The sequence below is a fragment of the Rhynchophorus ferrugineus genome, unplaced genomic scaffold, assembly GCF_030347505.1.
Source record: "Rhynchophorus ferrugineus isolate W39M unplaced genomic scaffold, kcgeb_rfMv2 rfM8, whole genome shotgun sequence".
Classification (NCBI taxonomy): domain Eukaryota; kingdom Metazoa; phylum Arthropoda; class Insecta; order Coleoptera; family Curculionidae; genus Rhynchophorus; species Rhynchophorus ferrugineus.
Genome location: NW_027472587.1, coordinates 32,811,925 through 32,839,506, shown reverse-complemented (window position 1 = coordinate 32,839,506; position 27,582 = coordinate 32,811,925). Strand labels below are relative to the sequence as shown.

The window sequence follows — 27,582 nt, the reverse complement described above, 5'->3', positions numbered from 1 at the left end:
AAGAAATATCTTTAACATTTTTGAAATATCGAAAATATCGACTTACAAAAATATCGATATATAGGCTAGAAATATCGATATAACCTTCTCTCGTTAATTTTCCACATCCCTACAATTAATATTTCGAAATGTATTTTAGTTGGAGGGGGTATTGACGTTCAGACCTCAAAAAAGGCCTTATAATGTCTGAATCTAGAAGTTGCTGAACAGTTTAAAGCAATAAGCAAAAAGTGGGCTTTGTTGTATATCGTGCTCTATTGTGTAAACGTAGTTGTGATAGGAAGTTATAGTTATCCGTGTTTATAAGAAAGCTATAAGTAAGTATAACTTTGAAACAATTTTCTTTGTATTCATGACAATGCAGATTTTGCTTTGTTTAAGGGTTTCTTAGCAATTTTTAAATTTCTTTCCAACAAAAATTATAATATTTGTGTGTTCCTTTAACGTTATTTAGATAAAGATTATTCAGGAAATCTAAGGTTAGCATCATTATGTTTCAATTTATTATTACTGAAATGTATTACGTATTACTGAAAATGTTTTCAATGTTTGTTTTAAATGTTTCAATACGTATTAGGTCTTTGTTATAGAATAGTTCGTGAATTGTTATGTTCATTAGTGTTGGCAATGTTATTTTTACCAGATTACTGATATATCATATATCAGTATACTTATTTCGCAGTATTATAATTCAGTTTGGTTATGTATTAACTTTTTAATAGGAAGTTATAAATTTAACGATATTAATTCTCTTTAATACATAATTCATTGCAATGCGATTAAATGTATCAATATTTTAATATACCTAGTCGAATTAAAAGTTGAAAAAGCACTCATAATAAAATCGAGTTTGTATATGTTCCTCAGATTTACTAATATGCCTTTCTTTTTACTACCACTAAATACCTTAAAATAATATAATTAGATTGTTTTAACTGAAACATTGAGAACATTAATGAAAACGAGAAAAACAAAACAAAGTAGACGTCAAATATGGTATATTGCAATATCATAGTAATAGCATCGATATATATTCAGTTATGTATATTCATATAATATTTGCTTTGCTTTTGTTTTACACCTTTTTACACCACCAATCTGTTGTTCCTTGCATGTATGGATTTTCTTCTTGTACAAGCACTAGGAACTATAAAAATAATATTGATATGTACAAATTTAACATACCTGTGATCTTCGAAAATTAGCTGGCTATTCTGATAATTTTCTTGATATCCTTACATGTAGAGTTTAATATAATTTTTATTCACTTTTAATTTTATTTGTTTCTGAAATTTATAAAATTTGATTAAATTTATATTAATTTTACAACCATGTATAAGAAATTGACAAGCAAGTAAAAGCAAACCATACAACTGGCAAATGCTAGACATAATGTAGAAACATAATACACAATAGACACATAACTAGACCTATTGTAGATTATTCTAAAGTGTATGTGGATAGCAAACCAATCCTATACTACATGTTGTTTACTTTCTTATGTTCAATTTATATTTTTCATTAGTATATTTTTTTATTGCAGCATGCAGATTTTCGTGAAGACTTTGACTGGCAAAACCATCACCCTGGAGGCTGAGGCATCTGACACAATTGAAAATGTTAAAGCCAAGATTCAAGATAAAGAAGGCATTCCACCAGACCAGCAGCGATTGATCTTTGCTGGTAAACAACTAGAAGATGGACGTACATTGTCTGATTACAACATCCAGAAGGAATCAACTCTTCACTTAGTGTTGAGATTGAGGGGAGGCATGCAAATTATTGTCAAGACTTTAACTGGCAAAATCATTACTCTGGAGGTTGAATCCTCTGACACTATTGAAAATGCGAAATCCAAGATTCAAGATAAAGAAGGCATTGCCCCAGACCAACAGCGATTGATCTTTGCTGGTAAACAACTAGAAGATGGACGTACTCTTTCTGATTACAATATCCAGAAGGAATCTACACTTCACCTGGTATTGAGATTGAGAGGAGGCATGCAGGTTTTTGTCAAAACTTTAACTGGTAAAACGATCACCCTTGAAGTTGAACCATCAGACACGATTGAAAATGTAAAAGCTAAAATTCAAGATAAAGAAGGTATTCCTCCAGACCAGCAGCGATTGATCTTTGCTGGTAAACAACTAGAAGATGGACGTACATTGTCTGATTACAACATCCAGAAGGAATCAACTCTTCACTTAGTGTTGGGATTGAGGGGAGGCATGCAAATTATTGTCAAGACTTTAACTGGCAAAACCATTACTCTGGAGGTTGAAGCCTCTGACACTATTGAAAATGCGAAAGCCAAGATTCAAGATAAAGAAGGCATTGCCCCAGACCAACAGCGATTGATCTTTGCTGGTAAACAACTAGAAGATGGACGTACTCTTTCTGATTACAATATCCAGAAGGAATCTACACTTCACCTGGTATTGAGATTGAGAGGAGGCATGCAGGTTTTTGTCAAAACTTTAACTGGTAAAACGATCACCCTTGAAGTTGAACCATCAGACACGATTGAAAATGTAAAAGCTAAAATTCAAGATAAAGAAGGTATTCCTCCAGACCAGCAGCGATTGATCTTTGCTGGTAAACAACTAGAAGATGGACGTACATTGTCTGATTACAACATCCAGAAGGAATCAACTCTTCACTTAGTGTTGAGATTGAGGGGAGGCATGCAAATTATTGTCAAGACTTTAACTGGCAAAACCATTACTCTGGAGGTTGAAGCCTCTGACACTATTGAAAATGCGAAAGCCAAGATTCAAGATATAGAAGGCATTGCCCCAGACCAACAGCGATTGATCTTTGCTGGTAAACAACTAGAAGATGGACGTACTCTTTCTGATTACAATATCCAGAAGGAATCTACACTTCACCTGGTATTGAGATTGAGAGGAGGCATGCAGATTTTTGTCAAAACTTTAACTGGTAAAACGATCACCCTTGAAGTTGAACCATCAGACACGATTGAAAATGTAAAAGCTAAAATTCGAGATAAAGAAGGTATTCCTCCAGATCAACAGCGATTGATCTTTGCTGGTAAACAATTGGAAGGTGGTCGTACCCTATCTGATTACAATATTCAAAAGGAGTCCACATTGCATTTAGTGCTAAGACTCAGAGGTGGCAATTAAAAGCATTTTTATTTGTATTTTGATATATTTTTAAATTAATGTGAAATAAATATCTGCAGTAATACATGTTTTTTTTCTTACTCTTAACTTATTTGAAGACCATGTATTTAAAACTGAATATTTTTAAATTAGTATTTTATAATAAGCAACACTTAATAACTCGAAGTGAAGATATTTTGAGTGTTTGGATAGCAGTTTTTCGGAGTTTGGATGTAAGAACCCTATTGGTAGTATATAATAGTTGATAATTAATAACCAATGCAGATGTAAAAATAATTATAGCTGATTTATATTCAAGATGAAAAACAGGAAATAGAATTAAAAGATATTAAGTTATTAGTTGTTTTTAGCTCTATTCGATATATATATTCGATATTCTATATCGATATATCGGAGAAAAAATTGCGATATTTTACAGGAGATATAACCATACATTTAAGAAAATATAAAAATATTTGTATACCAGCCCAGAGAATTATCGACATTTTCTTAACAAAGAAAAACTGACTATTAATACAATTTTAATAATAAGTACTAAAATGCATTAACATGTAAAATTTAGTACCAATTTAAAAGGTTTATTAGAAATTTCAAAAGGTTTTTTATAAAGTTTAAGAAATATCTTTAACATTTTTGAACCATTAAGAATTTTATATCTGTATTCCTGTCCTATACTATTAAATGAAATTATTCACTTTTGAGGAACTTCTAGGATCCATTTATTGAATGAATTTAAGTACATATTTTGTATTTTGGTAATACTGGTTGTTTTCCTATAAGGTTATTTGTTCATTGTTAAATTTTATTGTTTTCTTCCCTAATTAGAACTTTCTGAGAATGTAGTTAAGATCAATTTAAGACTGTTTATGAACATACTTTCTTAGCTTATTTAAAAGTCACTTTTATAACCAATAAATTGCGCAAGAGAGAAAAAACTATTTAATTCAACGTGTAACCTTTCTAGTATTGATGTGTTGATTTTTTAGTAATCCGATACGGCCAATCAACCAACAGCAAATCATATTAATGGCTTTTGTTGCGACTGTATTATATTGGGATATTTTATATTTTTATTCGTATTAGTAGTATTTTATGTATTTATTTCGTTTTAGAGAAACTGCGGTATTGTCAATAGCATATTGTATAGCTAGTCAGGTATTTTTGATGTTTGGTTTTCTTATCAATTTATATACCTACTTATAAAGCTGTAAAGTCTTAATTGGGGTAATAAGCAATAAAACGCCAGGGTTGGGTAGTATTTGAATTACTTGTATTTAGAAATTGTAATTAAAATACAAATACATGTTTTGTATTTTAATTACATCTTGAAAATATAATTTGTTATACATATTTCAAGTACCTGATGCTGGTGTGCTTGTTAAATGTCAATGGTTTCTTGGTTGTTTGAATATTTACATGTCTAAATATGTACCTTTATATTAGTCTACGGCAGTATACGAGTATAATCTTTTAACTCACATAAAAGTTATATTTACGATTTATTTAATACATAGAAATTAACTTGGATAAACATAAACACTGGTTCTTCTCGAACGTTAATGTGGCTGCATTTGAATATCATGAGAATTTTATTTACTAGCTCACGTCTTCATGTAAGAAAGCCACATTTAGGCATTTTTCTCTTTCCATAAATATTAAGGAATCGGATGTTAGAAAAGAGCAATAGATCCTACTTTCCTAGAAACTTACTAGAAACTAGAACATAATTGCTGCAGTTTTAGATTAGATTCAGGGCAACAAGTGTTACTATAGCAAACTTCTGCTTACTTTAACGTCTGTCCTAATCAGGTTAGATTGTCTGCAGGTTTCTAATTTAAGGAATTTTACTGTTATATTTATGTTTGCAACTAAAAGAGAGATTAAAAAGAATATTTGATAGGATTTTACTTTACAACTTACATGCTTTGGTTGTCAGAGGCATCACAATACGTGACAGGCAAATAATTCCAAACTTTTAATTCATGCCCTAAAGGTATATTAAAAAAAAAACATGAAATAACGCATAAGAGTAACAGGAACAGCAGTACTAGTAAAGAATATCATGATTTTATTGTTTCTGAGGACAGTTACAGTGTTCAGTCACAGGTGTCAAAAATAGTCATTATCATCATTTTAACCTAATTAAAAAGAGACAAAATGCTGTCCGATGGGTCGAACATATAACCGAATCAATCTATAAAATTAGATTTGTGTTGGCACTGCTCGACCCTGATGCCAAATGTCTACAAGATTCTCCAAAATGTTAGTGATAATTAGATGTTATAAGTCCAATTTGATACGGCAACGTTGTGACGTAATAATTTTTGATGGCGCACTGGGCTGTTTTATTGTATATACTATATAAAGAATTTATTGAACACTTGCATTGTATCATTGTAACATGTTACTCTCTCGTGTTTCAACACCTATTAATGCTTCACCATGCCATTATGCTTTCACCACATTACACTTTTAGTTCTTCCAATCAAACAGCCAATGCACGTCATTAAGACCATCGAACATATTGATATATTCAGTTTATAAAAACGCAAAATCCTTTTTAAACTCAAGGCATTTTTCTTTCTGATTTTACTAATTAGCATTACTCTAGTTAAAAAGAGACAGAAAGAAGTCTGATGTGCCAGAACATGTAAGAAAATCGGTCTATATATAAAACTCGATTTGTGTTGATACTGGTCGACACCGTTGTCATATGTCAATGGGCACATAATAGAACTACTCTAATCTACGAGCTATTGTGACTATTCAATAAATATGCATTTGGTGCGGCAACGTTGCATTATAAATTTTGTTAGGAATGATTTTCTAGTGCATATTTTCAGGATCAAGGCTACTACTAACAATCAAACACATCTAAATAATAAGATATGAATTTTATTCATAATTGTATACAAGTTTTAGATATCATAGTCATTGAAATCAAGTCACGAGGATCAATATTTTATTTTAAACAGTTACGAATTGTATATTTACATCATTCAAGTTGTACAAAAATGTTCGTTACAAAAAACCATACAAAAATGTTGTAGGATGAGAGGTACGGCTCGATGACTAGCAACACTGATCTGATGTTGTTGATGAAAAGTCGCTTTCACGCGTCTTAGGGTAAAACAGAAAGAATTAAACTAGGTGCATCTAAAATCGTCTCTCGCAAATGCACACTTCTTTTATACTCACGTAACAACAATGTAAACAAGTTGTCAACAAGATATTTAACAGTTCTGAATTAAAACTACTGGACGGTTTTTATGGGTATAGGTTTATTTATACATTATTTTTAAGTCCTATGTTCTAATTAGATACTATATCGTGCATCAATGGTGTCTGGGCCCCTAATGTATTTATACATCTCGAAAAAATCCAAATAAGTATAGTATTTTCATAATAATAATATCATTCTAATGTAGCTGTTTAGTATTTTAAGTAACTTTAATAATGTCTAAAGTGTATTTAACTTAATATTGAGGTAAATAACACTGTTGTTAATATTTTAGGGTTAAGCCTCAATTGTTTTGTTTACTGTGTATATGAGTCCCCAATAATTGTTTTCTTTTCAGTAACCAAATAATATACTTATTATAAATTATAAAAGGCCAATATAAAATATCTGGTGTCTTGTGATTGAAATAATAGTTCCATGGGCTATACTTCACCAGGTTAGGAAAAATGATACATGCATTTTAAAATAAATTTATTTTTAATAGTCTGTTTATTGTATACAATTTTGAATCGATATTTTTGTTATTCTTTATTATCGTCATGTAGCCCATTATAAAGTATCAAAAGAAATAGATATACAGTAACAATGCTAATTTTATATTAAAATCATTAAAAAATATTTTCTAATAAATAATAATAAAATAAATAAACAGTTTTGACATATGAGTAATATCCAAATAAAAAATTTCGATATTTTCCAATACTTTTTCAAATATATATTGACAGTTATAATATAAAGTATCGAACTTTTTTGACAATTCTTTACCTCCCACCCTTTTTACACAAAAGAATGTTCTCAGAAAAAGTAGGGTTAAAGTGAATAAACATCGATATTGACTAAAAGAATTGTATTGGAAAATAAAAATTAATTGTTGTTCATGATTTCCAATAATTAATATATTTTGTATATGTACTTTCAAATATCGATAATTTTATGCTCATAGAATGTATTATCTAGCGATCCAATAACAAGAAACTTGGCTGTCAGCCGCCATGGAAAATATCGATAGAACGTTCTAACGATATTTGAAATATTTCAATATTATTAAGAAATATCGATATATCGGAGAAAAAGATTGCGATATTTTACAGGAGATATAGCCAGACTTTTAAGAAAAAATAAAAATATTTGTGTACCAGCCTAGAGAAATATCGACATTTTCTTAACAAAGAAAAACTGACTATTAATAAGATTTTAATAATAAGTACTAAAATGCACTAACATATAAAATTTAGTACCATTTTAAAAGGTTTATTAGAAGTTTCAAAATGGTTTTTATAAAGTTTAAGAAATATCTTTAACATTTTTGAAATATCGAAAATATCGACTTACAAAAATATCGATATATAGGCTAGAAATATCGATATAATCTTCTCTCCCGTTTATTTTCCACATCCCTACAATTAATATTTCGAAATGTATTTTAGTTGGAGGGGGTATTGACGTTCAGACCTCAAAAAAGGCCTTATAAGGTCTGAATCTAGAAGTTGCTGAACAGTTTAAAGCAATAAGCAAAAAGTGGGCTTTGTTGTATATCGTGCTCTATTGTGTAAACGTAGTTGTGATAGGAAGTTATAGTTATCCGTGTTTATAAGAAAGCTATAAGTAAGTATAACTTTGGAACAATTTTCTTTGTATTCATGACAATGCAGATTTTGCTTTGTTTAAGGGTTTCTTAGCAATTTTTAAATTTCTTTCCAACAAAAATTATAATATTTGTGTGTTCCTTTAACGTTATTTAGATAAAGATTATTCAGGATATCTAAGGTTAGCATCATTATGTTTCAATTTATTATTTGTTAATGTGTTTTATGTATTACGTATTACTGAAAATGTTTTCAATGTTTGTTTTAAATGTTTCAATACGTATTAGGTCTTTGTTATAGAATAGTTCGTGAATTGTTATGTTCATTAGTGTTGGCAATGTTATTTTTACCAGATTACTGATATATCATATATCAGTATACTTATTTCGCAGTATTATAATTTAGTTTGGTTATGTATTAACTTTTAATAGGCAGTTATAAATTTAACGATATTAATTCTCTTTAATACATAATTCATTGCAATGCGATTAAATGTATCAATATTTTAATATACCTAGTCGAATTAAAAGTTGAAAAAGCACTCATAATAAAATCGAGTTTGTATATGTTCCTTAGATTTACTAATATGCCTTTCTTTTTACTACCACTAAATACCTTAAAATAATATAATTAGATTGTTTTAACTGAAACATTGAGAACATTAATGAAAACGAGAAAAACCAAACAAAGTAGACGTCAAATATGGTATATTGCAATATCATAGTAATAGCATCGATATATATTCAGTTATGTATATTCATATAATATTTGCTTTGCTTTTGTTTTACACCTTTTTACACCACCAATCTGTTGTTCCTTGCATGTATGGATTTTTTTCTTGTACAAGCACTAGGAACTATAAAAATAATATTGATATGTACAAATTTAACATACCTGTGATCTTCGAAAATTAGCTGGCTATTCTGATAATTTTCTTGATATTCTTACATGTAGAGTTTAATATAATTTTTACTCACTTTTAAATTTATTTGTTTCTGAAATTTATAAAATTTGATTACATTTATATTAATTTTACAACCATGTATAAGAAATTGACAAGCAAGTAAAAGCAAACCATACAACTGGCAAATGCTAGACATAATGTAGACACATAATACACAATAGACACATAACTAGACCTAATGTAGATTATTCTAAAGTGTATGTGGATAGCAAACCAATCCTATACTACATGTTGTTTACTTTCTTATGTTCAATTTATATTTTTCATTAGTATATTTTTTTATTGCAGCATGCAGATTTTCGTGAAGACTTTGACTGGCAAAACCATCACCCTGGAGGCTGAGGCATCTGACACAATCGAAAATGTTAAAGCCAAGATTCAAGATAAAGAAGGCATTCCACCAGACCAGCAGCGATTGATCTTTGCTGGTAAACAACTAGAAGATGGACGTACATTGTCTGATTACAACATCCAAAAGGAATCAACTCTTCACTTAGTGTTGAGATTGAGGGGAGGCATGCAAATTATTGTCAAGACTTTAACTGGCAAAACCATTACTCTGGAGGTTGAAGCCTCTGACACTATTGAAAATGCGAAAGCCAAGATTCAAGATAAAGAAGGCATTGCCCCAGACCAACAGCGATTGATCTTTGCTGGTAAACAACTAGAAGATGGACGTACATTGTCTGATTACAACATCCAGAAGGAATCAACTCTTCACTTAGTGTTGAGATTGAGGGGAGGCATGCAAATTATTGTCAAGACTTTAACTGGCAAAACCATTACTCTGGAGGTTGAAGCCTCTGACACTATTGAAAATGCGAAAGCCAAGATTCAAGATAAAGAAGGCATTGCCCCAGACCAACAGCGATTGATCTTTGCTGGTAAACAACTAGAAGATGGACGTACTCTTTCTGATTACAATATCCAGAAGGAATCTACACTTCACCTGGTATTGAGATTGAGAGGAGGCATGCAGATTTTTGTCAAAACTTTAACTGGTAAAACGATCACCCTTGAAGTTGAACCATCAGACACGATTGAAAATGTAAAAGCTAAAATTCGAGATAAAGAAGGTATTCCTCCAGATCAACAGCGATTGATCTTTGCTGGTAAACAATTGGAAGATGGTCGTACCCTATCTGATTACAATATTCAAAAGGAGTCCACATTGCATTTAGTGCTAAGACTCAGAGGTGGCAATTAAAAGCATTTTTATTTGTATTTTGATATATTTTTAAATTAATGTGAAATAAATATCTGCAGTAATACATGTTTTTTTTTTCTTACTCTTAACTTATTTGAAGACCATGTATTTAAAACTGAATATTTTTAAATTAGTATTTTATAATAAGCAACCCTTAATAACTCGAAGTGAAGATATTTTGAGTGTTTGGATAGCAGTTTTTGGGAGTTTGGATGTAAGAACCCTATTGGTAGTATATAATAGTTGATAATTAATAACCAATGCAGATGTAAAAATACTTATAGCTGATTTATATTCAAGATGAAAAACAGGAAATAGAATTAAAAGATATTAAGTTATTAGTTGTTTTTAGCTCTATTCGATATATATATTCGATATTCTATATCGATATATCGGAGAAAAAATTGCGATATTTTACAGGAGATATAGCCATACATTTAAGAAAATATAAAAATATTTGTATACCAGCCCAGAGAAATATCGACATTTTCTTAACAAAGAAAAACTGACTATTAATACAATTTTAATAATAAGTACTAAAATGCACTAACATATAAAATTTAGTACCAATTTAAAAGGTTTATTAGAAATTTCAAAAGGTTTTTTATAAAGTTTAAGAAATATCTTTAACATTTTTGAACCATTAAGAATTTTATATCTGTATTCCTGTCCTATACTATTAAATGAAATTATTCACTTTTGAGGAACTTCTAGGATCCATTTATTGGATCAATTTAAGTACATATTTTGTATTTTAGTAATACTGGTTGTTTTCCTATAAGGTTATTTGTTCACTGTTAAATTTTATTGTTTTCTTCCCTAATTAGAACTTTCTGGGAATGTAGTTAAGATCAATTTAAGACTGTTTATGAACATACTTTCTTAGCTTATTTAAAAGTCACTTTTATAACCATTAAATTGCGCAAGAGAGAAAAAACTATTTAATTCAACGTGTAACCTTTCTAGTATTGATGTGTTGATTTTTTAGTAATCCGATACGGCCAATCAACCAACAGCAAATCATATTAATGGCTTTTGTTGCGACTGTATTATATTGGGATATTTTATATTTTTATTCGTATTAGTAGTATTTTATGTATTTATTTCGTTTTAGAGAAACTGCGGTATTGTCAATAGCATATTGTATAGCTAGTCAGGTATTTTTGATGTTTGGTTTTCTTATCAATTTATATACCTACTTATAAAGCTGTAAAGTCTTAATTGGGGTAATAAGCAATAAAACGCCAGGGTTGGGTAGTATTTGAATTACTTGTATTTAGAAATTGTAATTAAAATACAAATACATGTTTTGTATTTTAATTACATCTTGAAAATATAATTTGTTATACATATTTCAAGTACCTGACGCTGGTGTGCTTGTTAAATGTCAATGGTTTCTTGGTTGTTTGAATATTTACATGTCTAAATATGTACCTTTATATTAGTCTACGGCAGTATACGAGTATAATCTTTTAACTCACATAAAAGTTATATTTACGATTTATTTAATACATAGAAATTAACTTGGATAAACATAAACACTGGTTCTTCTCGAACGTTAATGTGGCTGCATTTGAATATCATGAGAATTTTATTTACTAGCTCACGTCTTCATGTAAGAAAGCCACATTTAGGCAATTTTCTCTTTCCATAAATATTAAGGAATCGGATGTTAGAAAAGGGCAATAGATCCTACTTTCCTAGAAACTTACTAGAAACTAGAACATAATTGCTGCAGTTTTAGATTAGATTCAGGGCAACAAGTGTTACTATAGCAAACTTCTGCTTACTTTAACGTCTGTCCTAATCAGGTTAGATTGTCTGCAGGTTTCTAATTTAAAGAATTTTACTGTTATATTTATGTTTGCAAAGCAAAGAGAGATTAAAAAGAATATTTGATAGGATTTTACTTTACAAAATGCTTTGGTTGTCAGAGGCATCACAATACGTGACAGGCAAATAATTCCAAACTTTTAATTCATGCCCTAAAGGTATATTAAAAAAAAACATGAAATAACGCATAAGAGTAACAGGAACAGCAGTACTAGTAAAGAATATCATGATTTTATTGTTTCTGAGGACAGTTACAGTGTTCAGTCACAGGTGTCAAAAATAGTCATTATCATCATTTTAACCTAATTAAAAAGAGACAAAATGCTGTCCGATGGGTCGAACATATAACCGAATCAATCTATAAAATTAGATTTGTGTTGGCACTGCTCGACCCTGATGCCAAATGTCCAATTTGATACGGCAACGTTGTGACGTAATAATTTTTGATGGCGAACTGGGCTGTTTTATTGTATATACTTTATAAAGAATTTATTGAACACTTGCATTGTATCATTGTAACATGTTACTCTCTCGTGTTTCAACACCTATTAATGCTTCACCATGCCATTATGCTTTCGCCACATTACACTTTTAGTTCTTCCAATCAAACAGCCAATGCACGTCATTAAGACCATCGAACATATTGATATATTCAGTTTATAAAAACGCAAAATCCTTTTTAAACTCAAGGCATTTTTCTTTCTGATTTTACTAATTAGCATTACTCTAGTTAAAAAGAGACAGAAAGAAGTCTGATGTGCCAGAACATGTAAGAAAATCGGTCTATATATAAAACTCGATTTGTGTTGATACTGGTCGACACCGTTGTCATATGTCAATGGGCATATAATAGAACAACTTTAATCTACGAGCTATTGTGACTATTCAATAAATATGCATTAGATGTACTATAAAGTAAAAATAAATTATATTTTGTAACGTTATTTTTATTTCGTTATTTTATTTAAATTTTGTTGATAGAGTCAATAGAAGCTAAAACTTAAATTTGGTGCGGCAACGTTGTATTATAAATTTTGTTAGGAATGATTTTCTAGTGCATATTTTCAGGATCAAGGCTACTACTAACAATCAAACACATCTAAATAACAAGATATGAATTTTATTCATAATTGTATACAAGTTTTAAATATCATAGTCATTGAAATCAACTCACGAGGATCAATATTTTATTTTAAACAGTTACGAATTGTTTATTTACATCATTCAAGTTGTACAAAAATGTTTGTTACAAAAAACCATACAAAAATGTAGTAGGATGAGAGGTACGGCTCGATGACTAGCAACACTGATCTGATGTTGTTGATGAAAAGTCGCTTTCACGCGTCTTACCGTAAAACAGAAAGAATTAAACTAGGTGCATCTAAAATCGTCTCTCGCAAATGCAAACATCTTTTATACTCACGTAACAACAATGTAAACAAGTTGTCAACAAGATATTTAACAGTTCTGAATTAAAACTACTGGACGGTTTTTATGGGTATAGGTTTATTTATACATTATTTTTAAGTCCTATGTTCTAATTAGATACTCTATCGTGCATCAATGGTGTCTGGGCCCCTAATGTATTTATACATCTCGAAAAAATCCAAATAAGTATAGTATTTTCATAATAATAATATCATTCTAATGTAGCTGTTTAGTATTTTAAGTAATTTTAATAATGTCTAAAGTGTATTTAACTTAATATTGAGGTAAATAACACTGTTGTTAATATTTTAGGGTTAAGCCTCAATTGTTTTGTTTACTGTGTATATGAGTCCCCAATATTTGTTTTTTTTTCAGTAACCAAATAATATACTTATTATAAATTATAAAAGGCCAATATAAAATATCTGGTGTCTTGTGAATGAAATAATAGTTCCATGGGCTATACTTCACCAGGTTAGGAAAAATGATACATGCATTTTAAAATAAATTTATTTTTAATAATCTGTTTATTGTATACTATTTTGAATCGATATTTTTGTTATTCTTTATTATCGTCATGTAGCCCACTATAAAGTATCAAAAGAAATAGATATACAGTAACAATGCTAATTTTATATTAAAATCAATAAAAAAATATTTTCTAATAAATAATAATAAAATAAATAAACAGTTTTGACATATGAGTAATATCCAAATAAAAAATTTCGATATTTTCCAATACTTTTTCAAATATATATTGACAGTTATAATATAGAGTATCGAACTTTTTTGACAATTCTTTACCTCCCACCCTTTTTACACAAAAGAATGTTCTCAGAAAAAGTAGGGTTAAAGTGAATAAACATCGATATTGACTAAAAGAATTGTATTGGAAAATAAAAATTAATTGTTGTTCATGATTTCCAATAATTAATATATTTTGTATATGTACTTTCAAATATCGATAATTTTATGCTCATAGAATATATTATCTAGCGATCCAATAACAAGAAACTATGGCTGTCAGCCGCCATGGAAAATATCGATAGAACGTTCTAACGATATTTGAAATATTTCAATATTATTAAAAAAATATCGATATATCGGAGAAAAAGATTGCGATATTTTACAGGAGATATAGCCAGACTTTTAAGAAAAAATAAAAATATTTGTATACTGTATTTCTTAACAAAGAAAAACTGACTATTAATAAGATTTTAATAATAAGTACTAAAATGCACTAACATATAAAATTTAGTACCAATTTAAAAGGTTTTATTAGAAATTTCAAAATGGTTTTTATAAAGTTTAAGAAATATCTTTAACATTTTTGAAATATCGAAAATATCGACTTACAAAAATATCGATATATAGGCTAGAAATATCGATATACCATTCTCTCGTTAATTCTGCACATCCCTACAATTAATATTTGGAAATGTATTTTAGTTGGAGGGGGTATTGACGTTTAAACCTCAAAAAAGGCCTTATAAGGTCTGAATCTAGAAGTTGCTGAACAGTTTAAAGCAATAAGCGAAAAGTGGGCTTTGTTGTATATCGTGCTCTATTGTGTAAACGTAGTTGTGATAGGAAGTTATAGTTATCCGTGTTTATAAGAAAGCTATAAGTAAGTATAACTTTGAAACAATTTTCTTTGTATTCATGACAATGCAGATTTTGCTTTGTTTAAGGGTTTCTTAGCAATTTTTAAATTTCTTTCCAACAAAAATTATAATATTTGTGTGTTCCTTTAACGTTATTTAGATAAAGATTATTCAGGAAATCTAAGGTTAGCATCATTATGTTTCAATTTATTATTTGTTAATGTGTTTTATGTATTACGTATTACTGAAAATGTTTTCAATGTTTGTTTTAAATGTCTCAATACGTATTAGGTCTTTGTTATAGAATAGTTCGTGAATTGTTATGTTCATTAGTGTTGGCAATGTTATTTTTACCAGATTACTGATATATCATATATCAGTATACTTATTTCGCAGTATTATAATTTAGTTTGGTTATGTATTAACTTTTTAATAGGAAGTTATAAATTTAACGATATTAATTCTCTTTAATACATAATTCATTGCAATGCGATTAAATGTATCAATATTTTAATATACCTAGTCGAATTAAAAGTTGAAAAAGCACTCATAATTTTTTTTTTTTATTACTCTTCGTGAGTCCACAATCTGCCCTATTGGCAATAAGTATTTCTTCTGTTTATATTATATATACATGGCATGTAGAAAATCACTTCATTAAGCAATCTTCTGTACAAAATATTATCTTAATTAATTAGACTTATTCTAATGCTTATTCTAAACTCTACATATGTCCAGTAATCAGATCAGGTGGTGTTAAACGTTTTAGTCTACGCACTTCACTATCACGTCGCATATTTAGCTGATTAGCGAGTACATTGGGATGCACTGACACTCTTTCGAAGTACTTCACACAAACACGTTGGATTACACTCGTTATAGGTTCTAGAGGAATATCGCGTTGTATCACTTTATTTGAAATATAGTACGGAGCATCAACAATGGCACGCAACACCTTATTTTGGAACCGTTGAATGATGGATATATTAGATTTGCTAGCGGTACCCCATAGTTGAATTCCATATGTCCAAATGGGCTTGAGTATAGACTCATACAGCAATACCTTGTTATCTAATGATAACTTGGATTTGCGCCCAATGAGCCAATACATTTGGTATAATTTTAGTCCTAGTTGTTTCCGTTTAGAGAGTATGTGCTTCTTCCAGGTTAGGCGTCGATCTAAATGCATACCAAGATATTTAACATGCTCTGCTTGGGGGAGTTGACAATGATTGATATTTACTGGTGGACATGTTTTTCTACGCAGGGTAAACGTTATATGCGTGGATTTTGATTCATTGGCTTTAATGCGCCATGTCTTCAACCATAATTGTATTTGCTCCAGGTGGGTTTGTAGGTTTATTGATGCTGTGACTGGATCTTCATGGGATGCTAAGATTGCTGTATCGTCTGCATATGTTGCCACAGTAGTTATTTTTGTGGTGGGCAGATCAGCCGTATACAGAAGATATAGTACTGGACCCAGTACACTACCTTGCGGAACTCCTGAATATATGGGATTTAATTCGGTATGTTCATCGCCTTGATTTACGATAAAATGTCTGTCAGTGAGATACGATTTTAGTAGCTGATAGTCCGGATGAGGGAGAAGTTTCTTTAGTTTAACCTGCAAGCCCGTATGCCATACTTTGTCAAAAGCCTGAGATATGTCTAGGAAAGCAGCCGAACAATATCTTTTGGCATTTAGGTCAGCGTTTATTTGGTTTACAAGTCTATGCACTTGTTCTATAGTCCCATGCTTATTGCGAAAGCCAAATTGATGTTCTGGAATAATTTTTCTTTTTTCTATTATATAGTTTAGTTTTTTTATGTATAATTTCTCGAAAACTTTCGAGATTATTGGTAATAAACTTATAGGTCGGTAGGAGGTCACATCTTCTGGTATTTTTCCTGGTTTAAGTATCATTAATATTTTAGCTACTTTCCAGATACTAGGGAAGTAATTAATTCGTAGCATAGCATTAAAAATATATGTTAATAGTTTTATAGCCTTTTCAGATAGTTCTTTTAAAATTTTGCCAGTAATTAAGTCATAACCAGGAGCTTTTTTAATATTAATCTCTCTCATTATTGTATGTTTAACTTTTTTGACCGTTAATTTCTCGTGCGGTAAATCCATTTGAAATGGCGAATCTAGAAAGCTAGTAATTTTATTTTCGTAATCTTTATGTAGCTGAGACTGGAAAGGTTTAAAAACATTTTTTAAGTGTTTTGAGAAAATGTCGGCCTTCTCTTTATTGCTTCTCGCCCAATTATTTTCGCTTGTTTTAATAGGTGGGTTATGCTGCTGGGATCTCCTAAGCTTTTTTGTTGCTTTCCACAACGAATAGTCTGTAGCCTCAGTTGATGTCAAGTTTTCTAGGTATTCTTGAACGCCTTGGTTTTGTTCAATTTGGATTAGATCTCTCAGCTCTTTTATGGCCCTATTAAATTTTCTTTTATTCTCTTCAGTCCTTTGCTGTTGCCAATTTCGTCGTAACTTTCTTTTTTCTGCTATCTTTTTCTGTATTGTACATGATATATGTGTATTTTTTCTTGGAAATGTTTCACTGTTGGGAGTCGCGGAATATGCTGCCTCCTGTATATTTTTTGTAAGAATTATTACTGCTATTTCTATATCCATTTCAGTTTGTAACGGTAAGTTTAGAGAGATATTTTGGTCTAAGTTTTCTCTAAATGAGGGCCAGTTAGTTCTATTATTGCACAGAGAAGGGGGTTTATCTTTGATGGTAATTTTTGAAGAAATTGTTACTATTATTGGTGAATGATCAGAAGACAGGTCGAAACATGATTCTGCCTGACACTTTTTTGGATCAATATTTTTTGTAATACAGAAATCTATTGTATCTGGTTTTTTATTTCTGTCTGAAGGCCAATATGTTGGTTCACCAGTAGAGATATGTTGTAAGTTATCTTTCCTTATGGCTTTGAGCAGTTCTCTACCTTTTGAGGTTATTATTCTTGAACCCCACATTAAATGTTTTGCATTATAATCTCCTCCTGCTATAAATCTATTACCTAGCGTACTGAAGAATTCTTGAAATTGTTCTGCCTTGTTGTTATGTTTGGGTGGGCAATAAATCGCAGAAATTGTTAATGGTCCATGGGCTTCCTCTATGGTTATACTGGTGGCTTGCAGGTAGTCTTTGCGGAATTTTTCTTTTTCGAAATGCTTTATATCATCTCGAATTATTATGGCTGTACCTCCATGTGCTTTATCATCAGGGTGATTTGTATGATAAAGCTTATATTTAGGAACTTTCAGATAATTCTTGTCCGTAAAGTGTGTTTCGGAAACCATCATAACGTCAATATTTTGTTCATTTACGAACATTTTTAGTTCCCTGGCGTGTTGTTGGAGCCCATTGGCATTCCAGACGGCGATTTTGTAGCTATTGGTTTCAGGCATTAGGCAAGTTTGCTGACGACGGTTGTGAGTAGACCAAGCATCGTACTCATTTGATCCATTAGTTTGGCCATCATATTTTCTAATCTTGAGATGTTGCTAGTTTCAGTAGGTTGAGATATTGTCTCTCGTTTTTGTGCTGAACCATTTTCAACTATTTGGGCATAAGTTATGTCTGGTTGACTTGTTCTGGTGGGTAGTGGTAGATTGGTAGTAGTGGATTGTTTTTGTTGATGCCTTTTTTCCCTTAAGGCAGGATAGAGTTTCTGCTGTAGTTGCTTGTGAACTGCGCAACCCTTGTAGTTCGCTGGATGATTTCCGTTACAGTTAACACATTTCACTTTTTCATCGCGAACTTTACGAGTACAATCTCCTGTCTTATGTTCTCCTGCACATTTTACGCATCTATATGATTTGCGACAGTAAGTCTTTGTGTGCCCGTGCGCTTGACACCTTGTGCATTGTGGTATAATTCTTTTTATATGTGGTGGTTCGCATTTAATAATATTATTTTCCAATTTGGTGATTTCATACACCGCCTTATTATTTCCATTAGGTTTTATATCTATATAAAACATAGGCAGAGGTTTTTTTGTCGTGTGATGTCGTATATTGTGAATATTTACGACCTCGTGGCCTTTTTCAGCTAGTGCTACCTTGATGGTGTTAAAGTCCGTCCCGTGATGTAATCCTTTTAATACGAATTTAAATGTTCTCTCGGATTTTGGCCTGAATGTATGGTATTGGGTATTTCTTTCATCCAATTCTTTAATAAGAACTTTAAAGTGATCCGCTTCGAACAATTGGATTTTAATTGTTTCATAGCTCACTGTTTTAATTGTGTAGTTCGTAGTAATGGTTTTCAATAAGTCATGGATATTTTTTATTATTCCTACCTTATAGACTGTTATTGGTGGTGGTTTCGGAACAACTTTTTCAGGGCTTGGTTGTATGTTCTCTTCAATTTCTTCCGACAGGTTGCTAAAACTGTTTTTGTCTCTATCGGTTTCTGCAACCAATAGTCACTGATTCTTGTTTGTTTCCTCGCGATTTCTTCTTCTGGACTTCTCAATCGTTTTTTGTTAATGACTGTAGTCCATTCTGATGGTGGAGTTTGCGTTATTGCTGTTTGTTCTAATCTTATATCAAAGTGTGCAGGTGATTTGGTTGAATCGCTATGGTTTGCCATTTTTTAATTTTTAATATTTTATTTAATTTACTTCCAGAGGATAAAAAAAATAAAATAAATACATTGTTTATTTCACGCACTTCATTTTTCACTTACGTTATTTTAGCACTAGTTTTTTACTATAAATACTATAAATGAATTTCAAAAGGACTGTTGTAAAATAAGATGAAATAATTTTAAACACTAATAAAAATGAGATGCAGTCCTTTTGTCTGGTCACGTAAACACGTATTCACTACACTTTAGGTCCACTAAGCACTCATAATAAAATCGAGTTTGTATATGTTCCTCAGATTTACTAATATGCCTTTCATTTTACTACCACTAAATACCTTAAAATAATATAATTAGATTGTTTTAACTGAAACATTGAGAACATTAATGAAAACGAAAAAACACAACAAAGTAGACTTCAAATATGGTATATTGCAATATCATAGTAATAGCATCGATATATATTCAGTTATGTATATTCATATAGTATTTGCTTTGCTTTTGTTTTACACCTTTTTACACCACCAATCTGTTGTTCCTTGCATGTATGGATTTTTCTCGTGTACAACCACTAGGAACTATAAAATTAATATTGATATGTACAAATTTAACATACCTGTGATCTTCGAAAATTAGCTGGCTATTCTGATAATTTTCTTGATATCCTTACATGTAGAGTTTAATATAATTTCTATTCACTTTTAATTTTATTTGTTTCTGAAATTTATAAAATTTGATTAAATTTATATTAATTTTACAACCATGTATAAGAAATTGACAAGCAAGTAAAAGCAAACTACAACTGGCAAATGCTAGACATAACGTAGACACATAATACACAATAGACACATAACTAGACATAATGTAGATTATTCTAACGGGTATGTGCATAGCAAACCAATCCTATACTACATGTTATTCACTCTCTTATGTTCAATTTATATTTTTCATTAGTATATTTTTTTATTGCAGCATGCAGATTTTCGTGAAGACTTTGACTGGCAAAACCATCACCCTGGAGGTTGAGGCATCTGACACTATTGAAAATGTCAAAGCCAAGATTCAAGATAAAGAAGGCATTCCCCCAGACCAGCAGCGATTGATCTTTGCTGGTAAACAACTAGAAGATGGACGTACACTTTCAGACTACAACATCCAAAAGGAATCTACTCTTCACTTAGTGTTGAGATTGAGAGGAGGCATGCAGATTTTTGTCAAGACTTTAACTGGTAAAACTATCACTCTTGAAGTTGAGCCATCCGATACCATTGAAAACGTCAAAGCCAAGATTCAAGATAAAGAGGGCATTCCACCAGACCAACAGCGATTGATTTTTGCTGGTAAACAACTGGAAGATGGACGTACTCTTTCTGATTACAATATCCAAAAGGAATCTACTCTTCACTTAGTATTGAGATTGAGAGGAGGCATGCAAATTTTCGTCAAAACTTTAACTGGTAAAACAATTACCCTTGAAGTTGAACCATCTGATACCATTGAAAATGTAAAGGCCAAAATTCAAGACAAAGAAGGCATTCCCCCGGACCAGCAGCGTTTGATCTTTGCTGGTAAACAACTGGAAGATGGACGTACCCTATCTGATTACAATATTCAAAAGGAATCCACATTACATTTAGTGCTAAGGCTCAGAGGTGGCAATTAAAAGCATTTTTATTTGTATTTTGATATATTTTTAAATTAATGTGAAATAAATATCTGCAGTAATACATGTTTTTTTTTCTTACTCTTAACTTATTTGAAGACCATGTATTTAAAACTGAATATTTTTAAATTAGTATTTTATAATAAGCAACCCTTAATAACTCGAAGTGAAGATATTTTGAGTGTTTGGATAGGAGTTCTTGGAGTTTGGATATAAGACCCCTATTAGTAGTATATAATAGTTGATAATTAATAACCAATGCAGATGTAAAAATACTTACAGCTGATTTATATTCAAGATGAAAAACAGGAAATAGAATTAAAAGATATTAAGTTATTAGTTGTTTTTAGCTCTATTATTTTTATTATAAAGTACTACTAGAAACACATTCTCTACACGGAAATTTGTATAAAAACATTTTACTAAGATAAAATAGGAACTAAGTGTGTTTAAAAATTAATCACTCAAAATGTTTTTAACATTTTTCATATCATTCAACTAATAACTAAATATATATGCTAATCCCAAGTAAATGTAAAAATTTTACTACACCTTTGCCTTCCTTTATTATATTTTAATTCGTAGTAACATGCATACAAAATATTTTTTACGGGGGGCTATTTTTAGAGAGAAAGGGAGAGGCTGTGGGTATTTTTCTTTCATCATAGAGTAATCATTAAAATATCTTTCTTAATTTTATCTTCTATTTATTCGGAAAAACGTAGTTTACGAACATACTGAAATAATTGAATTATAACTATAGTCTAGGTGACTATTTTTAAAAACCACTTTATGACAATTCTACGTATTTATTTTAACCACAACAAAAATTATTATAAGAAAAATTGTGGTCGGAAATAATGAAATTTTAAATGCGCCATAAAACTACTGGACGGTTTTTATGGGTATAGGTTTATTTATACATTATTTTTAAGTCCTATGTTCTAATTAGATACTATATCGTGCATCAATGGTGTCTGGGCCCCTAATGTATTTATACATCTCGAAAAAACCCAAATAATTAGGGTATTTAATTGTTTTTTTTTCAGTAACCAAATAATATACTTATTATAAATTATAAAAGGCCAATATAAAATATCTGGTGTCTTGTAAATGAAATAATAGTTCCATGGGCTATACTTCACCAGGTTAGGAAAAATGATACATGCATTTTAAGATAAATGTATTTTTAATAATCTGTTTATAGTATACTATTTTGAATCAGTATTTTTGTTGTTCTTTATTATCGTCATGTAGCCCACTATAAAGTATCAATAAAAATAGATATACAATAACAATGCTAATTTTATATTAAAATCATTAAAAAAATATTTTCTAATAAATAATAATAAAATAAATAGTTTTGACATATAATATAAGTAATATCCATATAAAAAACTTCGATATTTTCCAATACTTTTTCAAACATATATTGACAGTTATAATATCGAGTATCGAACTTTCTTGACAATTCTTTACCTCCCACCCTTTCTACACAAAAGAATGTTCTCAGAAAAAGTAGGATTTAAGTGAATAAACATCGATATTTACTAAAAGAATTGTATTGGAAAATAAATATTAATTGTTGTTCATGATTTCCAATAATTAATATATTTTGTATATGCACTTTCAAATATCGATAATTTTATGCTCATAGAATGTATTATCTAGCTATCCCATAACATGAAACTATGGCTGTCAGCCGCCTTGGAAAATATCGATAGAACGTTCTAACGATATTTGAAATATTTTAATATTATTAAAAAAATATTGATATGTTGTAGAAAAAGATTGCGATATTTTACAGGAGATATAGCCATACTTTTAAGAAAAAATAAAAATATTTGTGTAAGAGACCACAGAAATATCGACATTTTCTTAACAAAGAAAAAGTGACTATTAATAAAATTTTAATAATAAGTACTAAAATGCACTAACGTATAAAATTTAGTACCAATTTAAAAGCTTTATTAGAAGTTTCAAAAAGGTTTTTATAAAGTTTAATAAATATCTTTAATATTTTTGAAATATCGAAATTATCGATATATAGGTTAAAAATATTGATATAATTCTCTCTCGTTAACTTTCCACATCCCTACAATTAATATTTTTAAATATATTTTAGTTGGAGGGGGTATTGACGTTTAAACGTCAATAAAGGCCTTATAAGGTCTGAATCTAATAGTTGATGATTAGTTATGTGAATAGTTTAAAGCAGTAAGCAAAAGGTAACTTCTGTTGTATATCGTACTTTATCGTGTAATCGTAGTTGTGATAGGAAGTTATATTTATCAGTGTTTATAAAAAAGTTATAAGTAAGTATAATTTTGAAACAATTTTCTTTGTATTCATGACATTGCAGATTTTGCTTTGTTTATGGGTTTCTTAGCAATTTTTAAATTTCTTTCCAACAAAAATTATAATGTTTGTGTGTTCCTCTAACGTTATTTAGATAAAGGTTATTCAGGAAGGCTAAGGTTAGCATCATTATGTTTCAATTTATTATTTGTTAATGTGTGTTATGTATTACGTATTACTGAAAATGTTTTCAATGTTCGTCAAACAAAATGGCGGCTTGGCATGATTCTAGAATATACGTATTAGGTCTTTGTTATTTAATAGTTCGTGAATAGTTATTTTCATTAGTGTTGGCAATGTTATTTTTACCAGATTACTGATATATCATATATCAGTATACTTATTTCGCAGTATTATAATTTAGTTTGGTTATGTATTAACTTTTTAATAGTAAGTTACAAATTTAACGATATTAATTCTCTTTAATACATAATTCATTGCAATGCGATTAAATATATCAATATTTTAATATACCTAGTCGAATTAAAAGTTGAAAAAGCACTCATAATAAAATCGAGTTTGTATATGTACCTCAGATTTACTAATATGCCTTTCTTTTTACTACCACTAAATACCTTAAAATAATATAATTAGATTGTTTTAACTGAAACATTGAGAACATCAATGAAAACGAAAAAAACGAAACAAAGTAGACGTCAAATATGGTATATTGCAATATCATAGTAATAGCATCGATATATATTCAGTTATGTATATTCATATAGTATTTGCTTTGCTTTTGTTTTACACCTTTTTACACCACCAATGTGTTGTTCCTTGCATGTATGGATTTTTCTCTTGTACAACCACTAGGAACTATAAAATTAATATTGATATGTACAAATTTAACATACCTGTGATCTTCGAAAATTAGCTGGCTATTCTGATAATTTTCTTGATATCCTTACATGTAGAGTTTAATATAATTTTTATTCACTTTTAATATTATTTGTTTCTGAAATTTATAAAATTTTATTAAATTTATATTAATTTTACAATCATGTATAAGAAATTGACAAGCAAGTAAAAGCAAACTACAACTGGCAAATGCTAGACATAACGTAGACATATAATACACAATAGACACATAACTAGACATAATGTAGATTATTCTAATGTGTATGTGCATAGCAAACCAATCTTTATACTACATGTTATTCACTCTCTTATGTTCAATTTATATTTTTCATTAGTATATTTTTTTATTGCAGCATGCAGATTTTCGTGAAGACTTTGACTGGCAAAACCATCACCCTAGAGGTTGAGGCATCTGACACAATTGAAAATGTCAAAGCCAAGATTCAAGATAAAGAAGGCATTCCCCCAGACCAGCAGCGATTGATCTTTGCTGGTAAACAACTGGAAGATGGACGTACACTTTCAGACTACAACATCCAAAAGGAATCTACTCTTCACTTAGTGTTGAGATTGAGAGGAGGCATGCAAATTTTTGTCAAGACTTTAACTGGCAAAACCATTACTCTGGAGGTTGAGGCATCTGACACTATTGAAAACGTTAAAGCCAAGATTCAAGATAAAGAAGGCATTCCACCAGACCAACAGCGATTGATCTTTGCTGGCAAACAACTAGAAGATGGACGTACACTTTCAGACTACAATATCCAAAAGGAATCTACTCTTCACTTGGTGTTGAGATTGAGAGGAGGCATGCAAATTTTTGTCAAAACTTTAACTGGCAAAACCATTACTCTGGAGGTTGAGGCATCTGACACTATTGAAAACGTTAAAGCCAAGATTCAAGATAAAGAAGGCATTCCACCAGACCAACAGCGATTGATCTTTGCTGGCAAACAACTAGAAGATGGACGTACACTTTCAGACTACAATATCCAAAAGGAATCTACTCTTCACTTAGTGTTGAGATTGAGAGGAGGCATGCAAATTTTTGTCAAGACTTTAACTGGCAAAACCATTACTCTGGAGGTTGAGGCATCTGACACTATTGAAAACGTTAAAGCCAAGATTCAAGATAAAGAAGGCATTCCACCAGACCAACAGCGATTGATCTTTGCTGGCAAACAACTAGAAGATGGACGTACACTTTCAGACTACAATATCCAAAAGGAATCTACTCTTCACTTGGTGTTGAGATTGAGAGGAGGCATGCAAATTTTTGTCAAAACTTTAACTGGCAAAACCATTACTCTGGAGGTTGAGGCATCTGACACTATTGAAAACGTTAAAGCCAAGATTCAAGATAAAGAAGGTATTCCACCAGACCAACAACGATTGATCTTTGCTGGCAAACAACTAGAAGATGGACGTACACTTTCAGACTACAATATCCAAAAGGAATCTACTCTTCACTTAGTGTTGAGATTGAGAGGAGGCATGCAAATTTTTGTCAAGACTTTAACTGGTAAAACTATCACCCTTGAAGTTGAGCCATCCGATACCATTGAAAATGTTAAAGCCAAGATTCAAGATAAAGAAGGCATTCCACCAGACCAACAGCGATTGATCTTTGCTGGTAAACAACTAGAAGATGGACGTACACTTTCAGACTACAACATCCAAAAGGAATCTACTCTTCACTTAGTGTTGAGATTGAGAGGAGGCATGCAAATTTTTGTCAAGACTTTAACTGGCAAAACCATTACTCTGGAGGTTGAGGCATCTGACACTATTGAAAATGTTAAAGCTAAGATTCAAGATAAAGAAGGTATTCCCCCGGACCAACAGCGATTAATTTTCGCTGGTAAACAACTCGAAGATGGACGTACACTTTCAGATTACAACATTCAGAAGGAATCTACACTTCACCTGGTATTGAGATTGAGAGGAGGCATGCAAATTTTTGTCAAGACTTTAACTGGTAAAACTATCACTCTTGAAGTTGAGCCATCCGATACCATTGAAAACGTCAAAGCCAAGATTCAAGATAAAGAAGGCATTCCCCCAGACCAACAGAGATTGATCTTTGCTGGTAAACAACTAGAAGATGGACGTACTTTGTCTGATTACAACATCCAGAAGGAATCAACTCTTCACTTAGTGTTGAGATTGAGGGGAGGCATGCAGATTTTTGTCAAGACTTTAACTGGTAAAACTATCACCTTAGAAGTTGAGGCATCTGACACTATTGAAAATGTTAAAGCCAAGATTCAAGATAAAGAGGGCATTCCCCCAGACCAACAGCGTTTGATCTTTGCTGGTAAACAATTGGAAGATGGACGTACCCTTTCTGATTATAATATCCAAAAGGAATCTACCTTACATTTAGTTCTTAGGCTCAGGGGTGGCAACTAGGGCGTTTTTATTAATGTTTTATACGAATTTAAATCAATGATGGTGTAATAAATATTCGCAATGATTTTGGGTTTTTCATTTTTCCTGTATTTAACCTGTGTTTAATTAAATTAAATAAATATTTATGCTCATTAATTAAATTAATTTAATTACATTTTATTAATTTACATAAAGTACGAGTTTTAGGGGTTCACCACTTTCTTGGAAAATTGTGCCATATTCACACAATACTTTTATTGCTATGATATAAGTAATAAATAATAGATAATAAAGCCAATCGCCCAATACCGATAATAATTTTATTGTGATCTAACCTTGTGTGATTTGAATTTTTTGAAATTGGCATAAAGATATGCTCAAATTTTTAACTTATTTTAAGATGGTATAATATGTTAAGACACCCTTTCTTTGAGATTTCTGGTTTAGTTACATTATATGCCCGGTAGCAAAATATATAATTAGACTTTACTTAACTTTATGTCTGAGATTGCGTCCGAAGAAATATGAGAAAAGAAGTATCAACAAAAAATACGAAACCTTTCATTTGAGATTGTTTGTACGAGGATTTTATTACATGTTTGAGGTCAAAAATTATATGAAGATTTTTAATAAATGTATTTACAATAATTATCACCCATTTACGAAACTTTTATCATTAACTAATGATTAGAA

At 30.5% G+C, this 27,582-nt stretch overlaps 1 protein-coding gene, 1 long non-coding RNA gene and 1 pseudogene across 3 annotated transcripts; 2 read left to right on the top strand and 1 right to left on the bottom strand.

The window, feature by feature from the left end:
• The first annotated feature begins 135 nt into the window (after positions 1–135).
• On the top strand, positions 136–10,208 carry LOC143201097 (polyubiquitin-A-like; annotated as a pseudogene). The gene is made up of 3 exons (XR_013006882.1): positions 136–317; positions 1,544–3,160; positions 9,226–10,208. The product of XR_013006882.1 is annotated as a polyubiquitin-A-like (transcript).
• On the bottom strand, positions 9,226–20,772 carry LOC143201098 (uncharacterized). Its single transcript, XR_013006883.1, has 2 exons — positions 20,634–20,772; positions 9,226–9,724 (listed from the first exon to the last, which is right to left on the bottom strand). It is a non-coding gene; the product is annotated as an uncharacterized LOC143201098 (long non-coding RNA).
• LOC143201085 (polyubiquitin-A-like) lies at positions 20,578–26,975 on the top strand. The gene is given in 2 exon segments (XM_076411938.1): positions 20,578–21,296; positions 24,852–26,975. Coding segments are annotated over 2 exon segments (2,763 nt in total). The 5' UTR covers positions 20,578–20,592; the 3' UTR covers positions 26,911–26,975.
• Positions 26,976–27,582: the final 607 nt, after the last annotated feature.